The sequence below is a fragment of the Tachypleus tridentatus genome, chromosome 7 (genome assembly GCF_004210375.1).
Source record: "Tachypleus tridentatus isolate NWPU-2018 chromosome 7, ASM421037v1, whole genome shotgun sequence".
Lineage (NCBI taxonomy): Eukaryota > Metazoa > Arthropoda > Merostomata > Xiphosura > Limulidae > Tachypleus > Tachypleus tridentatus.
In genome coordinates, this window is record NC_134831.1 from 162,357,734 (window position 1) to 162,381,468 (window position 23,735).

General features: G+C 34.5%; 1 protein-coding gene across 4 annotated transcripts in view; it reads right to left on the minus strand.

The window, feature by feature from the left end:
* The window catches only part of LOC143257070 (latrophilin Cirl-like), a 100,580-nt gene that overhangs the window by 39,971 nt on the left and 36,874 nt on the right, over nt 1–23,735 (minus strand). For all 4 annotated transcript variants that reach the window (XM_076515224.1, XM_076515222.1, XM_076515223.1 and 1 more), the window contains 5 exons: nt 14,679–14,874; nt 8,044–8,150; nt 4,005–4,286; nt 2,131–2,280; nt 868–977 (listed from right to left, as the gene is read on the minus strand). In XM_076515224.1, the coding sequence (XP_076371339.1) occupies nt 868–977; nt 2,131–2,280; nt 4,005–4,286; nt 8,044–8,150; nt 14,679–14,874 (845 nt within the window). The remainder of the gene's footprint in view (nt 1–867; nt 978–2,130; nt 2,281–4,004; nt 4,287–8,043; nt 8,151–14,678; nt 14,875–23,735) is intronic.

Below are 23,735 nucleotides of genomic sequence, written 5' to 3' on the forward strand. Positions count from 1 at the left end.
TCAGTCGAAGAAGATTAGCCAAAGAGATGAGTGGAGTTCTGTTCACCAGCTGCTTTCCATCTAATCTGTTAGGTCGAGACTTTTGATTGATTGCTTGAAATTAAGCACATAGCTACAGAATGGGCTATCTCTGCTTTTCCCACCATAAGTATCGAAACCCAGTTTCTAGCGGTGTGAGTCTGCAGACATTCCGCTGTGCCACTGAAGGCAGGTCGAGTCTAATGACCGTTATACGTAGCTTTGCACGAAAATTTTAAAATAATATTTAAAAATATTAATTGAAAATCCGATATGCAAGTATAATTATTTCAAATCACTCCAAGTTCAAAAAGTGTTCATATTTTTGGAGCTTTCAAAGTTTTATAGTTTTCTCCTTTAGTAAAAAAATTCTAGAAAAAATCACCTTTTCGTCAATGAGTGTGAACTATGATTTAAAGCTGAAGAGAGTGTGTGTGTTTTCTTTCAGCAAAGCCACATCAAGCCATCTATTGAGTATACCGAGGTGAATCGAACCCCTGATTTTAGAGTTGTAAATCCGTATACTTATTGATGTAACAGCGGGGGATTAAAGCTAAAGAAGAGGTTGTCCTGGGTGCATTGTAAGGCAACAGAAAGACTAAAACCTACCTTTCATATGAATATAATTAAAGAATGTCTCTGCAATTAAAAATAGAAAATATTTTCCCATTGCGAATACATAATGTCATTGTCATCGGGATTAAATGGCTCTGCCAACAACATTAGAAAATGTTTCTGCCATTGAGAATAAGAGAAGTCCCAACTAGCAACGTTAATTTGTTTAAAAGAAAGGTTGAGAGGTAAATAAGAATGAAAGATTTTACACATTTCCATTAACGGAGAACCTACTCTGTTCATCAAACTCTCCGTCCACGGTGATCGACACTCGCTCAGGTCTGGAGGAGCACCACTCCAGCGGACTGAAGTGATCGCGTCCACACAATACCACTTGGCTAAACCTGGTGTAAAATAGAAAACAAAACTTAACTAGAGGAGGGTACAATGGGACTTGTAATTAATTCAAGTCTAAAATAAATCTGATATTAGAGTAATGAATGGCATTAACTTGGCGAAGGCAACGACATTTTGAGGGGAACCTGCTCCCCGCGAGCACTTGTCCCTGAGCTTAACATTGGTGCTTACAAAATGTTTGGTTTGTTTCTATTTGATATCTACGTTACCATGAAAGGCACAGAACGTATAATGTTAATAAACATAAAAACGTATTTAAACGTAATATAAAAGTTCTATGTATTTCGAGCTTTAAAACACAGTAAATTATAGGGGTGAAGAGTTGTACACTAATGTGATTTAACCTTGTAATTTTCCAACAGAGTGTTTCATGTTTCTGTGTGTTTATTTTGACCAATGGAAATAATAAATACTAGCTTATCAGGATCTTAATCCACAGGCTTAAATACTTGATATAATATCATATTCAACAGTAAAACATATTTTATGGAGAAGTTAACCTATCTTAAAGTTCATCGCTCTTTGAGGAGACGCTAATTAATCTTAGGTCCATGCACATCTTAGCTATTAGTGTCTGAACCTACTTGACACGTTCAAGTCAACTAAAGAGATAAGTAGTGTGTGTTTGTATGCGCAACGTATATTTTCTGTAGATTACACAGCTAGGCAGACCAAAATATGCACAAATAAGTAAACAGAGTCAGTGAATACGGAATATATATTGACCAATTGTAGAGATGTTCGAAACAAATGGAAGAGAGCTAAAGGAAGATAATACCAATAGGTATTTTTTATGGTTCTATATTTAAATATTTTTACTAATAAATCTTCTTCAAAAACTGAGTTAAAAAGTAAACTAATATTCAACCTTGTACAAAAAAAAGTTAGTTACCCACATGTGCACATGTTTAACAAATAATAGATGGGTAATTTGCAACTATAAGAAACGAGAAACTGACTGGCACTTCACAACCACATTGATTCAACTTACCTTGATTATACAAGATAAAACATACAAACTAATAAAACATACAAAACTAATAAAGAAAGGGGAACGGATGACGTGTTTACTGATGCAGGAACGTAAAGGGAAAGTTAGTCTACGTGTTGCATTTGGTAAAATATAATAGTTATTCCTACCTACAGACCCCCTAGGACAAGGTTCCGTAGCTTCTTGTCCTCTTCTTGTCCAACCCCACGTAATATTTCTGAATACAGTCGGTGGGCACGAGGTTAGAGTTTGCTCTAATATATCCGTTGAAGATGAGTGGCTGTACATAGTTTTGCTATCTGTGGAGATAAAAATCTGTAATATTACTCATTGAAGTGAAAGAAAGTGAGAATTACGACACAAGCAAATACCTCGTAGACAACTAAAGGTACATCATCAAAATGGCGAAACCTTTCGATAAACATAAGAACTGACACAATTTAATATGTTATGCTATTTTTTTTCCTATCGAATATTTTAGAGAAGAATAGTCACAATATTTTAATTCTGAGATCTTCTCTTTTGATATATTATAACAAAAAATAACTTTGAAAGACAATTTACTCTTCCTCCTAACTTCTGTAGTTTTATTGCGTCTCTACAGGGAGACATACTGTTTCTATATCATTTCGTCTTTTTGTAATTATGGACCAATTGACAAGAAACATTGTAGGGTTTTACCTTGGTCCAATATGCCCATATACTATTATCCTTTTTTATATAATTTAATTATTTTTAAGGATTTTACGGGTTGAATAGTCAAAATAAAAAAAATGTATATTTTGGGCTCCTGTGCAATCAAAATGTAAATAGAGAACTATAACTCACAAAAAAGTATAGTTTTAGGGTTTGTGGATAATTAATTTTCCGTATTTCGGCCAATTTACCTGGGATTTGGTGCAAAAGTATTTCTTTCTTTGTCCCGTGCAGACACATACAAAAATGTGAAACGTGTTTCTTGGTCATTTTAAGGCAGGGGTAAGGGCGTAAAATAAACTCATAATTTTAGACATTTTGGTCAATTAGTTAAGCTTGTTTCAACCAATGCACTTAGAATTTGATATAAAAATACCCTTGCAGGACTCAAAGAAAGGTATAGGCACTTTGGAATTTTGTCTTTTTTTCATTATTTTAGCGAAAAAAGTACGATCTAGGGTTTTATCAACTATTCACTTATACGACGACCAATTTACAAAGAGGCCTTATTGGAAGTCCCAAGCAGAAATGTAGACAGTTTTTTTTTTTCTATTTAAATGTTTTCACGATTTTTCTAGTGTAAAAATTGGGCACGATGGGGTTGCCTGGTAGAAACAGATTGTATATGCCCGCGAATGTTGACTCCGTTATATTTTTAAGATTCACAATATGGGTTTTAGTTACCTAAAGATGAAAACAAGAAACAAAATATAAGATTGGACTCCTTCCGTCGAGTTAACATCTCTGCTTTAGTCTAAGATGGCTAGAGTGGTGATGGGATTATAGAGTAAAAGTTAAGTACTTAATTGTCCTAAAAACAATTTATTTTTTTACTCAGCACAATATTTTAATTCGACAGGGGGACCATCAGGTTGATTTTGTAAATGAATCGAAATTTTAATTTAGATTCGTAGCTTGAAATTTTATAAAAAATCAATAAACACATTTGAAATTTAAATCAAATATTTGTAATGTTTAACATTCTAATGCTGTTCTTTAAACGTTTTTTCTACTTATTCATACTTTCTGTTACCCTCGTAATGAGCCTTTCCTTAACACAACACATTTCAAAAAAACGGTTTACCAAAAACAACTACTAAACACCAGCTCACCAGCTAAAGTAAAGTTACGTAATAAATACTAAATTTAAAAAAAAAAAAAACGGTTGTTTCTCGTTGTTGCTAAGCTGCTAAATTTTTAAGCCTAATTTTTGTTCGATTTTTAAATCATTATTCAATTACCTTCTTAACTGATTTTAAAATTCATTTTCATTTGACTTTTTTTGGTACTGTGCATCTATGTAGTAAAGAAATATTTAGAACGTTACCTTTATTAGAATAAGTGTTAATACTGCCTGAAGTCGATTCAGAATACTCTACAGATGGAGACAGTTCTTGTTTTTTGACGTGAGAGGACGCTGTTGTACTAAGAGAAGGTGATAATGGGAAGAGACGTGCAGTTTCGAAAAATAATACTGTCTCTGTTGTGGATGAAATAACCAAAGGTTGAAAATTTTGTGTAACTGGTAATATTATTGGTGGCCTATGTTCTGTTGCGGTTTTAGTTGTTGTTGATAGTGCTGTGGTTGTTGGTGACACGAGTGTTGAATCTATAAAGTGGAAGAATGACAAACATTAAACAGCATTTTCTGATGAGAACACTAAATTCTCACGTTTTGGGCAAATATTATTATGTAAATTTCATAATAGTGTCAACGTAACATAAAACCACAAAATCGATGTTAAGAAGCAAAGTACATACAATGTTATACTTACGAAAATAAATATCTCATTACATTACCTTGGCTCAAAGGATTTCATTTAATGATAATAAATGTAAGAATATATTATTGTATTTTAGAATTTCTTATATTTATTTTAAACGTGTATGCGTAAATGATGTCATAATTTCTCTCCCTCCTTTGTTGTTGAATTTCGCGAAAACTTACTCGAGTGTTATCTGTGCTAGCCATTCTTAATTTAGAAGTAATGAAGTTGAGAGCAGTCAGCACCACCAACCACTAACTCTTGGGCTACTCTAATAGTTTGATTGGCCTTTTCATTATGAAGTTTTCGAGATTAAAAGGGCATGTATTTTCGGGAATAAGATTTGAAACCGTCATCCGCAGATTATAAGATTACAGCTCTAAAAGCCAAGGAATTTTCACATCAGTTTCAAATTTCTAAAACCATTTTACTTCTTCAGTAAGCACAGAACCCCACAAGTGAACTTCTCCAGTTCATTGTGAACTGTACAGTAAGCTGTCTCTAGTGTATTGATTAATAGTTCGAAAAGAGACTTCAAGTTTTTCTGACTTCCTTTCGTCATTTGATTCCACATCAAAGCTTAGTGAGTACCACAAAGTGCACAAGTTTCCGACGTTCGCTAGGCTTAAGAACATGTTTCATGTTTGAATTAAATTTGTCGAGCGTGAAAACCAAACAAATCCTTCGGCGATAACTTAGATGTTGGTGAACGGTCAAGATCAGATAAAAGCTTTTACAAGCTTAAAATATATTCTTCAAAACAAGAAACGCAAAAGGGATATTTTTGTTATTTTAAAGAGAAATATATGTAATAACGTTACAAGCTCAGAGTATGTGATGTTACACGTGTTAAGACCAAAATGACAATAAAAGTTGTGCACTTTGAAAACGGAGGAAAACATCGGTTTTTTCGCCAAAACTCATGCGTGTCCAATGAATTTGTTTGAGAGATCTGCATGTTCTCCAACTGCAACATGTGCAAAATCCCTATAAAAATGACGGGTTCTCGGTTTCCATAGCTCAGTGTTAAGCCACCGACACGCAATACAGTTACGCCAAGACTGACGCACCACGCAACAACGCCATTAGTCGCTTGGAAGCAGGCGAATCTCGATCAGATGTTGCCAGAGCTGTGAATGTCCACCAAAGCACCATCACCAACAACATAGATCAACTTGTGACCGTCCACGATCTGGCAGACCTCGTGTGACCACGCCCGCACAAGATCGCAACATCCGGTTACGTCACCTTCGGGATAGGACCACCACTGCGACGTCTACTGTCTCAACCATATCTGGGCTGCGTAGAATTTCCGATCAGACCGTACGCAACCGTCGACGGGATTTTTAGGCCCCATGTGCAACCCATCATGGTGAACGTCAACGACGTTTTTCAACATGACAACGCCCGTCCTCACACAGCCCGACTCACCACTGTCTTCTTGAGACACCACAACATCAACGTTCTTCCCTGGCCCTCCAGATCACCAGATATAAACCCCATCGAACATCTTTGGGACGAGTTGGACCGACGTCTGCTACGGCGACAACCTCAACCGCAGACTCTACCTCAGCTTGCAGCAGCTTTGCAGGCTGAGTGGACAGCCATTCCACAGGATGCGATTCGTCATCTCATCGCTTCCACAGGCAGGAGATGCCAAGCAGTTATTGATGCTCACGGGGGGCATACTCCTTATTGACGTTGAGTGACGTTAAACTTCACCTAGTGAGCGTGGACTTCGCCTTTGCAGACTTTGGATGTTCAGCAGTGAATGTGCAAAGTTTCACATATGTAATACAGAACTACCTGGAATAAACTTGTTAACAATTTGTCTCATATTTTGCCTTTTGTGTTTCTTTTTTTGAAGAGTATAGTATATATTTGAAAGCTTTATTTAGAACATTATGATTCAGTTATTTTCTAGAGAAAGTTGCTAATCATGATAACGACGCTGGCTCTAGAAAGATTATGAAAGTAATCTTAGAATAGTTAGAGAAAAACAATTATGATAACGTAATGATCAAGAAATGTAGAGGAATGTGGAGTAACAAGAGTACATTATAAATACGAGCAATCAACGTGTGACTATGGAATGATTCAGTTCAGTGTTTACAGTTAGAGTTATCGCGTCTATTAAAGGAATCGATCGATTAGAAAAGGAAGTTTGTGAATATAAGTTAGGCATAGTGTTAGTCTCGGAATTTCTGTTCAAATATTGTTTGTGAACTTAGGCCAACGGCACTTGTTAAAGTGATCACTGTTACCAGAAAACACTGTAGAGCAAAATTTAATTCTCTATCATTACGTGCCCCAAACTTGACATTATTTTTTACTAAATAGAAAAAAACGGTAAAACACAATAAAGCAATATATATCATAAGCCTAAATTGTCAGTTAATACTTTCGATATATTATTGAGACAAAATACACAAACACAAGAAAAGTAAGCGCATTGGCATTTGTATTGCATTGTTTTTCATATTAGCTGCCAAAAGATTATTATATTATACACGTTACATCGTATTGAGCCCCTTTCATGAAAATGGTTATATGATATTTTGCTAAAATAAAATAACGTCAAAACGTTTTTACATTGTGTTAGCTATTGTTTTGGATGTCGGTATAACACTAACAAAAGAATACTAAACTGATGACTCAGTGGAGAAACAATGACCTGAAAGGCCTTATTGCAAAAATTCCCTGTACTTACCCCTCCTCACAGACATCTAACATCTGCCCACGAATTCCTCAAATGCATATTTACGCGATTTTCTTATTAACGCGAATGAAAAACTACGTTGATTAATATTAATAACTACGCTTAAAAGTCTTTTGACGCAATGACAGGTGGCGCTCACTACGGCGGTTCCAATACAAGAGAACAATGAAGTTGCCCCTTGGAGAAGTTGAAGGCAAATCTGTTGTTTTAAGTTAATGACGCTGTTAATTAAATAATACGTAAGGATTCAAACGAGTTTTTATCTTCACATTGAGTAAATACTAGATATTGAGCAAAGTATCAAACTTGTCTTTTCAAAATTCTACTTGTGTTTGGAAGTATAAAGAATCACATGAAATTTCCCATAAATGTATCTCAAGAAATTTAATTCTGTATAGCTCCAGCATGGCCAGATGATTAAAGCTCTTGACTCTTAATCTGAGGGTCGCGAGTTCAAATACCTGTCACACCACACTTGCTCGCCAATTTAGCCCTTGGGAGCATTATATGTAACGATTAATCCCACTATTCGTTGATAAAATAGTAGCCCAAGAGTTGGCTGTGGGTGGTGATGACTAGCTGTCTTCCCTCTAGTCTTACACTGCTAAATTAGGGACGGCTAGCGCGGATAGCCCTCCTGTAGCTTTGCGCGAAATTCAAAAACAAACAAATATTGATAAATTAAGAACATCTAGCGGAGATAGCCCTCGTGTAACTTTGCACGAAATTTAAAAACAAAGAAACAAATTCTGAGCTATTATAGTTTCCATACCTTTGAGCCCTGGGACTATTAACTGAAATATTCCTACCTTATTCTGTGTATTAGTTTATAATATAAATAGAAATTATTGTCAAATAACTGATACACATTAGTTTCTCACCTGCTACACACTGGTAATGGGCTTCCAAGTACTTCCTAGTTTGTGGACAAGGATCGCCAAAGATGGCGCTGGAAGCTGGGACGACGCAAGCTTCCCTCATCCCACAACTATAAACATACAATATAATCATGTGAATATACTCCAGAAATAATTTATATAGAAATTAGAGTACAACAATTGTACTATTAACCGATGATGGTGGTCAATATCGGTTGTCAAATTCGTATATGTAGTAGAACTGTCTAGAACACATCTAAAACGTGCCGAATTTGAGTCAATGAAACCATATAGGCAGTTAGAATAACACTTACCAAAACTTGGCCACGCGAGTCAAATTAGAAGACAAAAACACAAAGTGCATTAAAAATCTCATGAACTTAGAAAATGAGGTACGAAGACATATTTGATAGATATTGTTCTGATAAGATGGGAAATGCTAAGTATTTTCACCTTAATGAGCTAAGAAACTGTAAAATTCCCAGACCTAAAAAGTTGAACAAATTAAAATCTTTCGACAGAAGGACCTCGGTAAAACTAAACGTCCCTGGTTGAGTAGTTGAGCAGTCATAAAGATTCATGACTAATGAGTTGAGAAGATATAAAGCTTCCGATAGGAGGAATAAAGCAAATCCACAGTTCCTTGACTGAGGAACTATGAAACTGAAATTCTTCAGCTAAGACGTTGAAAAATTCTAGTTTCCGATGTGAAGAGGTAGGTTTGTCTAAATATCCCTGATTCATAAGATAAGAAACTACAAGTTCCCAGACCAAAGAGTTATGAAAGCTAAAGCTTCCGATGTAAGGTGCTATTTTGTTTATTTTGTAGTTAAACACAAATCTACATAATGGGCTATCTGTGCTGTGCCAGTCACGAGTATGAAAACCTAATTTTCAGTATTATAAGTCTGTAAAACCACTGGGGAGCTCTGAGGAGATTGAAAAGTCTAAGATACCTGGCTGAGGAGCTCTGAGGAGATTGAAAAGTCTAAGATACCTGGCTGAGGAGCTCTGAGGAGATTGAAAAGTCTGAGATACCTGGCTGAGGAGCTCAAAAGTATTAAAAATTTCCAGATTAAAAACATCCAGAAGTGAAGGTGTAAAAATAGCTAAGGACTTCGAGTCGAGAAGTAGGACCTTCTAAGGACCCAGAGTCAAGAAGTGAGAATATTTAAGGACCCCGAGTCGAGAAGTAAGAATGTGTAAGGACCCCCAGTCGAGAAGTGAGAATATCTAAGATTTCCACGTTAAGGAGCTGAAAAAATTAAAGTTTCCCAAATGGTAAAGTCCACGTACTTTCAATTGAGGAAAATAAATATTCTACAAAACTACTCTCTTGGGAAACTCAATTTAACTAATTTTTTTTGTTTTAGTTTGTAAAGTCCCGTATATCACTCTCTTTTTTTCTATGTAATTTACTTTTAGTAAGTACAATATTTATCTTTCTTTTTTACTACATTATTTATGTTTTGTTACCACAATATTTATCATTCTTTTTACAACATTATTCACGTTTTGTTACCACAATATTTATCATTCTTTTTACAACATTATTCACGTTTTGTTACCACAATATTTATCATTCTTTTTACAACATTATTCACGTTTTGTTACCACAATATTTATCTTTCTTTTTACAACATTATTCACGTTTTGTTACCACAATATTTATCTTTCTTTTTTACTACATTATTTATGTTCTGTTACCACAATATTTATCATTCTTTTTACAACATTATTCACGTTTTGTTACCACAATATTTATCTTTCTTTTTACTACATAATTTACGTTTAGTGACAACAATATTTTCATAAATATCTGTTGCTTATTATTATTAGTTACAAGGTAAGGACGGTAATGATTTAAGTAGTAATATGTTATCGTATTTGTTTAAGTAAAATGTTCTATATTCTTTCCGCAAGGTTCAATTCAAAAACTACCGCGAACTAATCGTTTGACGATTAGTGTAGTTGGACGTGATACGTCTTAAAATGTTGAAAATGTGGTTATTGATAAATTACAAATACCTTAAAAGTCGCCGACAAGTAATAAGCATTATATGCTATAATATTTTAAATGAATTAATACTTATAATTTATTTACAACATTTATTTTACCGCGGTTAAAAAAAATCAATAACACAACATTTGATAATTTCCAGTACTCAAACTTAAATCGAAAAACTTTGAAAACAAAGTAAAGCGATTCAGTATGGATTATGGCATAAATAATCACCTTGTACCATTACAAACAACAAGAATTCTTTAAAATAAAGTGTCCATTGTTTTGCTATTGTAAACACTTTGGTTTACTTATATGTACGTTTGTCTATTTGACGAATGTTTTCAACCAATTAGTAAACAGTTAAAAATGAGTGATAATCAACCTAAATTCAAGGCTTTTGATTGTATTGAGTTTCATGTGTTTTTTATGTGACTTGGAAGGTGTTGCTTGTATATATACGATGCTTTACGTACTGTCGGTAGAATTAATTAATTGAATCACAAGAAACTTAGTTTAAATTTTCTAAATAGCGTCTAGTATCTGCGAGAAAAATTAAATGATCTAATTTAGTATTTCTGTTTGTTTGTTTTACTTTGTTGTTAAGCACAAGCCTAAACAATGGGTTATCTGTATTCTACCCATCACCAATATCAGAACCCGACTTTAGCATTATAAGACCTCAGAGTTAACACTGCGCCAGCAGGGGAAGAGAGATTGAGGGCTTGCTGTGTTCTGACATTAATAAAATTAATGTTATTCGGCACAAAACAATAATTATATCGGCGCGAGACCAAGGTATTTGTGAGGAAGAACAATGAATTTATACAATAAATTGAAAGTTCATTAGCGAGGCATACAACAATAATAATCTCCAGAACAGCATTCAGCAGGAAGCACGTAAAGTTCTTTAATAAAACTAGAATGCACATCAAACTAACACATATAAAGAAGGAAGGAAGACGCCTTTTCTTTGTTTTTGTATTCTTGGAATCTCGCGCCAAGCTGCTCGAGAAATATATGTGCAGGCTGTTCCTAATTAGAAGAGATAGACTTGAGTTAAGGCAGTTAATCAAGATAACCCACCGCCAAGTCTTGGAATGAGCTTTTACCAACTAAAATGGAGTCGACCGTTATATTATAATGCCCCTCCACAGTGATTGAAAAGGCGATCATGTTCGGTGATGGGATTCGAACTCGAAACCCACAGTTCACGAGTCGAAGCCATAACCATGAGAAAAGCGACACGGGCTGCGGACAAAATGTCTATGGTCATTAAAGTGACACAGGGACATCCCGGATTGAAAGGGGTTATTTTATAATTCGGTTCAAGTCTATGCAATAATTTAATCCTCTTATTTTTGGTAGTTTTTAACCTCATCTCGAGGTCACATAACCCAAATATTCGACAGTGACTTCTTGTAGGGTAAACTAATTAATATATATGTACATGTATAGTGTACGTACCTGTCTACTAATCCTAATACACATCTTCATGGCTACTAATGGCCGACAGGTTTGTTTTTTGCCGGTTCTTAGATTCAATATTAAAAAAAACACCTAAAATAATTGATAACATCTAAAAGACCTCGCTTAACAACAACTTTTTCTCATGAAGTAACAAAGTGCGCATCGTGACCTTTTGCTTATTTACGTTTTTAAAAGCGAATTATGCAATTTATAAACAATCTCTTATGCATGATAGTAGTAAAATAAGCAAATCTGTTTAAATCAAACTAAACACGGTAAGGATTTATATCAGTAAATTGTATATAAACATACATAAAACATGGCTCCAGGCACTTTGTAAGTTAGTTTGAAAATTACTTCTGAACAGAGAAATGTTCTATCACGTAGAAATTATAACTTTATAAAACTATTCTGTTTTTCATATCCATGCGTGAACATTCAAACAAGAAAAACCATATTAAAGTTTACGATAATTTATTGTCGAAACGATTTTCTTAATGTCAGTGACAGAGAAATGTATTAGTTCTGCAGTCTCTAGCTCTTACTAAGAAAGTATCTTATTATTAGCTGAAAATTAAAAGGTTTCGTGTTCAAGGCTTGGTGATATAAAAAGTGAAATATGAGGATTCAGGCAAGCACGTGACCTCCTGAGCATGATCAGTCCTGACGTTTTGATTTATTATCCCATCAGAGTTCAGAGATTGCTAAAATTTCCCATTAGTGAAGCATGGCCGTTCAAGGCTCTTGCTGGGTGTGTATAATTTTAAAGTTACATAAATGTTCATCTGTAAAGAATATCTGTGTTAGTAACTTCGATATACAAATATGTTTCACAAGGTATAGAATATAAGTACACACGTTTCTTATTTTCAACTTGAACTCCACCTTATGGGACATTAGTTTAGCATTTAGGCACAGCCATTCCAAATTTAGAAAAGACGACAAGAGAGAGAACAACGGGTCAGTCTCCCCACCACCACCACCACCAACATCGCCTAAGCGGTTACTCCTAACCGTTTAATGGAATTAACTGTCACAGCTATAACGCCCCCACAGTTGAAAGTACGGAATATGTTCAACACAAAACTAGGCCATGTCTGAACCATATGAGTTTTCAACAGATATTCAGATGTCAGCTGTTCTATAAACAAATTAGTTTCGTCGCATACCGTAGGCTAGATTTGCAATTCATCAGAAAAACGCAATTTCTCGTTTTCAAACGAGGTATATACACTAACAAGAAGCTCCAATATAATTGTTAGAGATAAAAAAAAAATAAGGGAAAAGTAAAAGATGTGACACTTAAGTTCACACGAGGGTTTCTTAGTGAGATCTGTTCCATATATTGACGTGCTTACGTTTCAGTTGTTAGGGCTTTCTGTATGTAACTGAGAATGAAAATCAAACTGAAATGGATAAAAAAAATATTTACATAAATAACGCAAAAAGGAATAAAAATATGCCATTTGTTAAAGATGTGTAAAAATGTTTAACACTGAAAGGAAAATGAGTAAAGCCAGTAACTCTCGAAAGTGTTGGAGATACCGTTTATTCAGGAATGCAGATAGATGAATGTAAAGATACAATCAGAGTTGATTTGGTAGAGTTGTCTCTTCTAATGAATTCAGATAAAGTATTTGGAATTAATAGAAACCTTCTCTAAGTCGCAACTAATGTGTTGTAAATGAGCTAACAATGCGACACAAATAAAGATGCACTTTTTATATTCCCGTTTAAAAATTATAATTGCATATAAATACACTAGCAAACAATTTCTGTGAGATAAAAAAATTAACATTTCAATAGAAATCCATTTTTCTAACAACCTTTTGTTTTTAGGCCACTTATGTAGTTTGGTTTGTTTCAAGTTAAGCAGAAAGATACACAATGAGCTATCTATGCTCTTCTCACAACGGATATCGAAACCCAGTTTCTTGCATTGTATGTCCGCAGACATACTGCTGTGTCGCTGGGGGCGGCAACTAAAGGGGATAATGGCAGGTTACGCTTTCTTAATTGGTCAGTTTACAGGTTACTCATTGAAGTGTTGCTTTCAATGCTGCATATTTTACGACCAATAAATACAATAAAATCCCTATTGTTATTCATACACTTCCTATTGCTTATGATGCTTTACAATGTATAAAAAAGAAACACAATATATATTTCATACATAAGTTTTCTTTAATGATTGTAGGTGACAGTTTGCGACATCCTTACCGTTCTTGGGTAATTAAGTAAAACAGTAGTTCATACTCTGTTTAACCCCCCGTGACACAGTGGTATGTCCGCAGATTTACAGCTTTAGAACCCGGGTTTCGATACCCATGGTTGGCAGACCACAGATAGCCCATTGTGTTGCTTTGTACTTAACTTCAAACAAACAAGCATACTCCATTTATTTGTTCAATGGGTCTAGTATGGTTTAGTAGAGGTCTAAGGTTTGGATCCCCAATATACCAGTGAACACGCCGTGCGCCACCAACTTGTGGGCGCCCTATAAAAGTGACACTGTTCTGTTAAGAGTGGCAGTGTAAGCCACTGATTGACTGCCCTTTTCTAATTATCGGATAACCATTAGGAACAGCTGAGCCTATATTTTAACATCTATAACTTTGCCGTTTAGACCTCGTGTCACATACGGTGTCATTCCGAATGAAATTATTAAATGCCAAAATATTAACTAAGTAAGAAGACAAAAATCAAGTTACTCGCAAAATATTCCTTACTTTTATTAACTAAGTAAGAAGAAAAAATCAAGTTACTGGCAAAATATTCCTTACTTTTATTAACTAAGTAAGAAGAAAAAATCAAGTTACTGGCGAAATATTCCTTACTTTTATTAACTAAGTAAGAAGAAAAAAATCAAGTTACTGGCGAAATATTCCTTACTTTTATTAACTAAGTAAGAAGAAAAAAATCAAGTTACTGGCGAAATATTTCTTTCTTTTATTAACTAAGTAAGAAGAAAAAAATCAAGTTACTGGCAAAATATTCCTTACTTTTATTAACTAAGTAAGAAGAAAAAAATCAAGTTACTGGCGAAATATTCCTTACTTTTATTAACTAAGTAAGAAGAAAAAAATCAAGTTACTGGCGAAATATTCCTTACTTTTATTAACTAAGTAAAAAGAAAAAATCAAGTTACTGGCGAAATATTCCTTACTTTTCCTTAATAGTCTGGTAGGAAGACGATAGAGAACCGCAGTTTACGCTCCAGTCTAGAGAACCTTCTTCATTACAGATGGTTATACTGAAACGCCCATAATTCGCTCGGATCAGATGAATCAGTTGACCTGTTTCGCAAGAGATGTTCATATATGACCCCTCACATGCGTACGCTGTGAGGTAATGGCGATGATCTAAAAAATTCAACAAGAACAAACAATCAAATAACCTAACCAGAAATGAATATGTCATTTCAATCGTCCTTCATCAAGCTAGAGATAATTTTTTATTACTGCTTTTTTGTTATGACGTTTTATTTAGGTATAAGTATTACCATCAGATAATATCAAACCCGAGACCTTTTTTTTTCTCCCCATGGCCATGCGTGTAGGAGGAAAGCTCGTGCATGTTCAATGTGTACCAGTTTAATACTGAATTTTCTTGATTTTCCACAAGTACTTTTATCGCTTCAACTATATAGACTTATTGGTAAAATCGTTTGGTATCTTTCTTGATTGGATTTTCGATTCTGGTTTGTGATTGTATACTTCAATTTAATTCTCTCTGTGTATATATGATATCTATACAGGGGCGATACATACGTTTAAATAGTACTGTTTACCATTATAAACGAACGCCTGAACAATAAGGAGAGGGACTAGTTGAGTTAAAACAGTAAACTGGGAGATTAGTTAAAGTTAAACAATAAGGAGAGAGACTAGTTGAGCTAAAACAATAAAGTGGGAGATTAGTTAAAGTAAAACAATAAAGAGAGGGACTAGTTGAGTTAAAACAGTAAACTGGGAGATTAGTTAAAGTAAAACAATAAGGAGAGAGACTAGTTGAGCTAAAACAATAAAGTGGGAGATTAGTTAAAGTAAAACAATAAGGAGAGAGACTAGTTGAGCTAAAACAATAAAGTGGGAGAATAGTTAAAGTAAAACAATAAAGAGAGAGACTAGATAAGTTAAAACAGTAAACTGAGAGATTAGTTAAAGTAAAACAACAAGGAGAGAGACTAGTTGAGCTAAAACAATAAAGTGGGAGATTAGTTAAAGTAAAACAATAAAGAGAGAGACTAGATAAGTTAAACGGGTAAGTTAAAATAAGAATGGTTATTAATCGAGTGTTTTGTTTCTTTATTTATGCCTAAACCATAAAAGCTAATAACATTAAACTAGCTTGGATTACAATAGGAGTAACAAGACTAATGTAATATGTCAGGTTAACTTTGTGTTATTTCGCAGAATACAATTATTTTGAATTTCTTTGGAAATGTACGGTTTGAATATAGTTAAACATGGCCTGGTTTTTCATTCTGTCCAGTTAAAAAACCAAAAGACTTTAAAAGTTACATAAGCTATCATTACGTCGCTCAAGAGTTTCTTGTTTAATAAAGAAGTGTTTTAAAAAACCATGTTCTGTAGGTCGCCTGAACGAAATAGAGAGACTGTAAAAAAAAAAAAAAGGTAAAAGTGCGGGAAAGGATGCTTTCTTTTAAGACAAGCGTAAGTGTTACTATCATACGTTGTAGTTACTTTATCAAAACTAGGGGCAGTCGTGTAATTAACTACACCTTTTTGTCGCCCATCCCTTTTCGTGTAAGCTTCTCTTCTTATCGTAATTAAAACAACCAAATCGCCCAGATGGTTGTCTAATTGACCTATGGTTTTTAAAGAAAGCCGCTCTCGTGAGAGCCGGTTTATTGCCCGTCTTGTGATGATGTAAAGATATCTTATAGAAATCCAGGTTTAATTAACCTCGCATACTTGGCTCTGGAATTTAAAAACTTACATAAATATAAGCACCTACACCCGTGTTCGCCAGATGGTCCATTATGTCACTGTCCTATTATTTATATTTGGAACTATTAAACTTAGGCGGAAAGATATACGTGTTTGTCTCTATTTCGTTTCTCTATTAATCTATCAGACTTTTCTTTTTATACTTTTACCAATTAAGTGAAGCCTCGGGAAGTATGTTCATGAAACTACGCATATACATATACCTTCCTTGCAATATTTATTGTTTCATTTGTTCACAAGCTCAGATCATAAGAAAATAAATGTTTATTTAAAGTAATTTGAGCAATACCCCTACTCTCGTGTTTGTTTGTTTTGAATTTCGCGCAAAGCTACTCGAGGGCTATCTGCGCTAGCCGTCCCTAATTTAGCAGTGTAAGACTAGAGGGAAGGCAGCTAGCCATTACCACATACCGCCAACTCTTGGGCTACTCTTTTACCAACGAATCGTGGGATTGACCGCCACCTTATAACGTCCCCAAAGCTGAAGGGCGAGCATGTTTGGTGCGACGAGGATTCGAATTCACGACCATAAGATTACGAGTCGAACGCCTTAACCCACCTGGCCGTGCCGGGCCCATGCTATTGTTATATCTGATAAATCATTTCTTATAATTTAAGAATGAACCTGGTGTTTAAGGTGAAGACTGAACAGTCTCAGATGATGATAAAGGAGCACCAGATGCTGCTTAGTTTTAACGAAATACTAGTTAATTATTCCTCTGTATGAATTGTATATGTTTCTATCTATTTATGTCAAGAAAATGTTAAGATCTGTTTATTAACAGATAAAGATACTGAACAAAATACAATACTGTAAATACATTAAACAAAACACAATACTCTAAGTATAGAAAACAAAAAACAATACACAATACACTAAATACAAAACATACTCTAAATACATTAAAAACACAATACCTTAAATATATTAAAACACAATTTTCTAAGACACTAAATAAAAAACAATACGCAAAGTACACTATAAAAAACATTATACAGATATACATCGAAGAAAACACAACATTCCAAATAAACTAAAAATTGCTCTGTAAAATAAGTAACATGCTAATCAATTCGAATTATGCAAAATATATAATAATAAGGTCGTGTTTGTATTATCACAGAAAATATTAGAATTATATGATTAAGGTAGATTCAATTTGGCTTTTTCGAACAGTAAATTTATTGATAAGTCTGAAGGCTGATAACGCTAAAAGAGATTTCGATATGATCTGTGATAATCACATAACAGATAGTCTACTGTGTTGCTTTGTGCTTGATATATCAAATAAACCAATGGTTCCCAACCAGGGATGCTCGCAACCCTTGGGGGTGCAAGATAGCGTTTTAAGGGGTGCGAGATAACATTTCAGTTTTTTTTTTGTTTATATTAACGGTACTGTCCTATACAAAAATTACGATCGATTTTTATTTATTATTTTTCTTCTTACAGACGTAGCTTTTTTAACTATCGTTTCTATCGTCACCAGCGCAGATTGAAGTCTTAATGTACAACTGTAAACAAACAAAACACGAAACGTCAACGTGACCTAAATACTCGGCACAACTAGTTTGGTTACGTTCGTGAACGCCGTCTCAAAGTGTCTATAACTTACTTATGTTATGTATTTACGTGATCATGACTCGAGAAACTTCCAGAATTATCTAGAATTAATCGATGACGTCATGTGACGTATATTTGAGAATGTTCTAGAACCCATGCGTGATGCTATGGTAGTCAGTGCATTGTTGATTCTGAGTTCGTGCCAAAAAACTTCATTATGTCAAAGAAAAGGAAATGGAATGATGATTATGTGAAGTTTGGTTTCACTTGCATTGGAACAACCGAGGATCTTCAAAAACCCCAGTGTGAAGATCTGAAAACAACAACAAAATGGAAAGATGTTTTCCAGTGTGTGAGGGATTTCTTTGCGAAATATGATTTAGATATCCAAATTATTGGTTCTGTGTGTTAAAAAAAGTTAAGAAAGGTCCTTGACACTTCTGTGAAGACCATCAACTAGATTAGGGATCGCGCTCTGAACCACTGCATCTTCAAGTCGCTTTATGAAGATTTTGGAAGTGAGCAATCAGTTTTGCTTTTCCACACAGAAGTCCGCTGGCTGTCACGTGAGAGAGCTTTAACGCGCTTCTTTGAACTGCGAGAAGAAGTCAAAACTTTCAGGAACGTGACTATGATCTGCCCGGAAAATAGAATCACAAGAATTCAACCAAATGCTAGCCTATTTGAGCGAAATTTTCAGTCGTATAAATGAACTGAGTGTATCTCTTCAAGGAAAAACATAAACATATTGAAATACTGTGAAAAGTTAAATGCTTTCAAAGAAAAGTTACATCTTTGGTGTCGACGAGTTAAAAGAGGGAATCTTTCAAATTTTCCATCACTCGAAGAAATGGTGGGTAAGGATGAGTCCCCAATTCCATGTGTGTGTGAAGAAATTGTAGATCATTTGGAAATACTATCAAAGTCATTTGATGGATATTTTGGAGGAGAACTGGAAACTTCTGAAGAATGGATTATGAATCCATACTCCTTCAATTTGGATGATATGTCGGATGATGAAGAACTGAAGGAAGATCTTATTGAACTGCGCACAAATCGAGTTCTTGAAATGCAGTTTGAAAGCAAAACTTTACAACAATATTGGTGTTCGGCAATGGACGTGTTTCCAAGACTTTGTGCAAAAGCACTAAATGTGCTCATCCCATTCGCGACGACATACTTATGCGAGTTTGGATTCAGTGCCCTTTTGTCAATCAAGACAAAATCTAGAAATCGCTTGGGTGTACAGGGAGACTTGCGGATTGCTATCATCAACAAAGTTCCACCGCTTGGGTGTACAGGGAGACTTGCGGATTGCTATCATCAACAAAGTTCCACGCTTTGAAAAACTTTTTTATGAACATTTGAACATTTCAAATTGAAAGAAATTTCATTTCATGCATAGATGAAAATTTATTTTTGTAGGCTATGTAGGGTTTATGCAACTTTTAGTTTGTTGTAATATTTTTTCTTTTCCAAATGTTTCGTTTTTGTTTATATATCATTAAAAACTAATTATAAAAATTTGTTTTGGCCACCTTCACATTTATTCTTAAATAAATAATTACTGTGAGGGGTGTGAGAACATATTAAATTTTTTTAGGGATGCGGGGCATAAAAAAGGTTGGAAACCACTGAAATAAACCAACATCACAATAGGACGAACTACCTTTTGTTAAATGTATACAATATAATTAGCCATCTGTTGGTAGATTTCTACAACACTAGTCCGTGTTTGCAAGTTCCCATAACAACACTGGATACCTGATGGCAAGCTTTTAGCATCAGCATAACGTTTCTATAGCAACATTAACGATCTATTTGTAAGTTTCCATAACAACATGAGCGATATATTGATAAATTCCAATAACAACATAAATGATCTATTGATACGCTTCCATAACAACATTTGTGTCTTATTGAAATGTTTCCATAGTGATATACTGACACATTTCCATAACATTAGCAACCTACGTTATTGAATACTTTAAAAACATCTTGGAACTTCGTTTTATAAAAGTTTGAAAAAAATTAATATTTTCAACTATTTACTTAGTATCGTTTTATTAAAAAAACAAAGTTTAATTGAAAGTTAAATCTATTCTATTGGATTAAACATATTTGTTTTAAAACTATCTCCTTCATTATTAATTCGTAATTAATTAAGTCAAGCGTCTATAAAATAACGTAAAGTTTACCTGTAGTGATAATAACGCTGAAACTAAAGTAAAAAACATCTTCATTGCTTCCAACAATTAACGGTCCTGCATGGCCATATGGTTAAAGCACTCGACTGATTAACTAAGGGTCACAGGTTAGAACCCCTGTAACACTAACCATGATTGATTTTTCAGCCTTGATGGCGTCAAAACGTAACAGTCAGTCCTACTTTTCGGGGTTAAAAAAAGTAACCCAAGAGTTGGTGGTGGGTGGTGAAGACTAGTTACCTTCCCTCTAGTCTTACACTGCTAAATTAGGGACGGTTAGCGTAGATATCTCTCGTGTAGCTTTGCTCGAAATTCAAAACAAAAATCACTCTTTAGTTATTAAAGAGTGACTATTAAAAAATTAATATGTTCGTTTCATCAACACTACTAACTTTTCTTATTTATTTACTATTAGATTAGCTTACGGACTTAGGACTGACATATATCGTCTAAGTTAGCCGAACATTTAATCGGAAATATAGATGAAAATATGGATAACAGCGAGTGTACTTGTACAATGAAACAATCGATATAAACTTCTCCGTTTCTTAACATTACACTCTTACAGTTACAAAGAGTGTATTAAATTATAAACAATATTCATTGGTTTATTTTTCAAGTGTTGTTAGATATGTTTGGAGTATTAACACACGATTTTTAGAGTCATAAGCGTACAGAGATACCGCTGAACTACTAGGAGGTATTTTCAACTACAACACTGTGGCTCATAGAATGTCTATAAATTCATATTTTTAATTACAAACGTTTAGCTCATAGTTCCGTCATCTCTTGATCAATTTAGGCCCTAATTAGAACTTGGGATTCGGGAGATCAAAACCTTTCAGAGGATTATCTATGCTCTGCCCACCAAGTGTATCGAAACTTGGTTTCTAGCGTTGTGAGTTTGCAGACGTACCACTGTGCCACTGGGCGCTTGTGTTATGTTTAACTTTATATTTGAATAAAAGTTCGAAACATTTCTTGAAATACACATACAAAGACAAATTAAACAAAACGATGATTAGAATCTGATGACAACGAACCCAATTTTAGAAAATAAAGTTTCGTTGATGTTGTAGTTTGTAATTAAGCATAAAGTTACACAATGGGCTATTTATGCTCTGCCTACCAGGGGTATTGAAACTCGAATTATAACATTGTAAATTTGCAAATATATCGCTGTGCCACTGGGTTGGGGCAATACAGTTTGGAGACGGCTTGAATGGGTAATAACAGAAACTTTATTAAAAATATACAACTTTTGGACATGTCTTTTTCTTATAATTAATGTTTTCAAAATTTTGTCAAAACATTATACATATCTCATTTAACAAACTTTCATTACCCGTTTCCAAATATCACGGTCATATGAAATAAGAAAAGATGCAATTTTTTCTAGCTAAATTCGTATAAAGTAAAACGATTATGATAAAACAACTTTAATTGTTTAAATGTAGGTACAAAGCAACACAATGTGTTATATCTGCTTTGTTCACCACGGGTTGCCCGGCATGGCAAAGCGTGTTAAGGCGTTCGACTCGTAATCCGAGGGATGCGGTTTCGAATCCCGGTCGCACCAAACATGCTCACCCTTTCAGCCATGAGGGCGTTATAATATTACGGTCAATCCCACTATTCGTTGGTAAAAGAGTAGCCTAAGAGTTGGCGGTGGGTGGTGATGACTCGCTGCCCTCCCTCTAGTCTTACACCGCTAAATTAGGGACGGCTAGCGCAGATAGCCCTTTAGTAGCTTTGCGCGAAATTTAAAACAAACAAATTCAGCACCACTATCGCAGTCCGGTTTCTAGTGGTGTGAGTTCGCAGATATACGGCTGTGCTACTAGGGGGGTATACGCTACACTACGACTCAGAGGTAAAGTTGAGGAGTTTTAACGCTAACAATGAAAGCTCAGCCATGCAATGGACACAACGTATATAGCCTATGAAGCATCTTAACAACTACCCAGCAAATAATCGCTAATTTCTCTATCACTTGAGCGCATAAAAAAAGGAAATTTGTAATTAGTTTTGGGTTTTACACTTATTACTAATTGTATTTATATTTAAATTAATAAATAAATGAATAATTGCAATGGTTATAATGTATATATTCTATTGACTAAATTTCATACATAAAGAGTTCATAGAAACTGTATAAACAAATACTAATTAAGACCATCAGGTGACCATCACCTTATCTGCCTTGATGAAGTCTCGCATAGTCAAATAACGCCAGTTCTCACGTAGCTACAATTTTAGTTTTGCGAGATAAGACGTTTCGAGCATACATGATTACCCAGTGAATTGGTTTTCATGATGGCACGCTCAAATTAAATCGAATTTGATGGATACAAAAAAATTAAATTAAGATTTTTTTCTTGGATAATTAGTCAGTATTTCATTTTAATTCGCGAAACTGTTGCGTCATTTTATGCAAATATGAACAATAAATTTTCTGTTTACTTATATTAAAGTTCCGTACAACACAATATCACGTTTTTACACTTCCTGGAAAATGAGATGAAGGGTTGAACGTTTACAAAGCCCTTTTAATTACATGAAAACCTACGTGACTATTTTGCTTACAGTAATAATAAAAGCATTATTTTGTTTCTCGCTAAGGCGTGTAAATTAAAACTAACTTTCCACACCCTAATTCCTTCCATTAATGCTGCTATTGACTGGAAATGGAAATGGAAAGTTATTCATATAAATAGATAAATATACGTATATATATATATATAAAATCAACATAAATATCTCTCGCAGTGAGTCAATGTTAAGTTTCAAGGTTTAGAACATAGAATTCTGTGTTCCATCCATACGGTGGACACATTACACACAACCCATTATGAAATTTTGCGTCTGAGAAACATTTCAAGGATATAGATTTGTTTGTTTGTTTTGAACTTAAGCACAAAGCTACATAACGGGCTATCTGTGCTGTGCTTACCACGTTTATCGAAACCTAGTTTCTCGCAGTGTGAATCCGCAGACATACTGCAGTGCCGCTAGGAGGCAGTATGTAGATGAACAGATAAATTTACAGATAGGTTTCCCCACCTATGTACATATTTTCCAAACTAGTAATTCCAAGTGATAATTTGAGGCTTTTGACAATTATTTCCAGATTTTTCGTTTTTGCAACTCAAATTACATTAATGTCCTAGTATTAATTGGTGGATATTACTTTATTGTTAAACGTTTTCTCCGCCAAATGGTTGAGATTTTGCCATAAACCTGACATGTAGACAATACTCACGTCGCCCACAACACCGCTTCTCATATGATTCTTATAAATAATTAATATACATATGTATGTCCAACCACGTATGTTGAGAAACTAACTTTCTGCCTGGCCTTTGTTGGAGGATTTCCATAGTCGTCAGTAAACACAGGCTAAAGTTTAGCCTTTTTTATTGTCCAAATATAAATGCTAGAAAAAACACCAATGAATACGAGAGAAATAAATTAACACA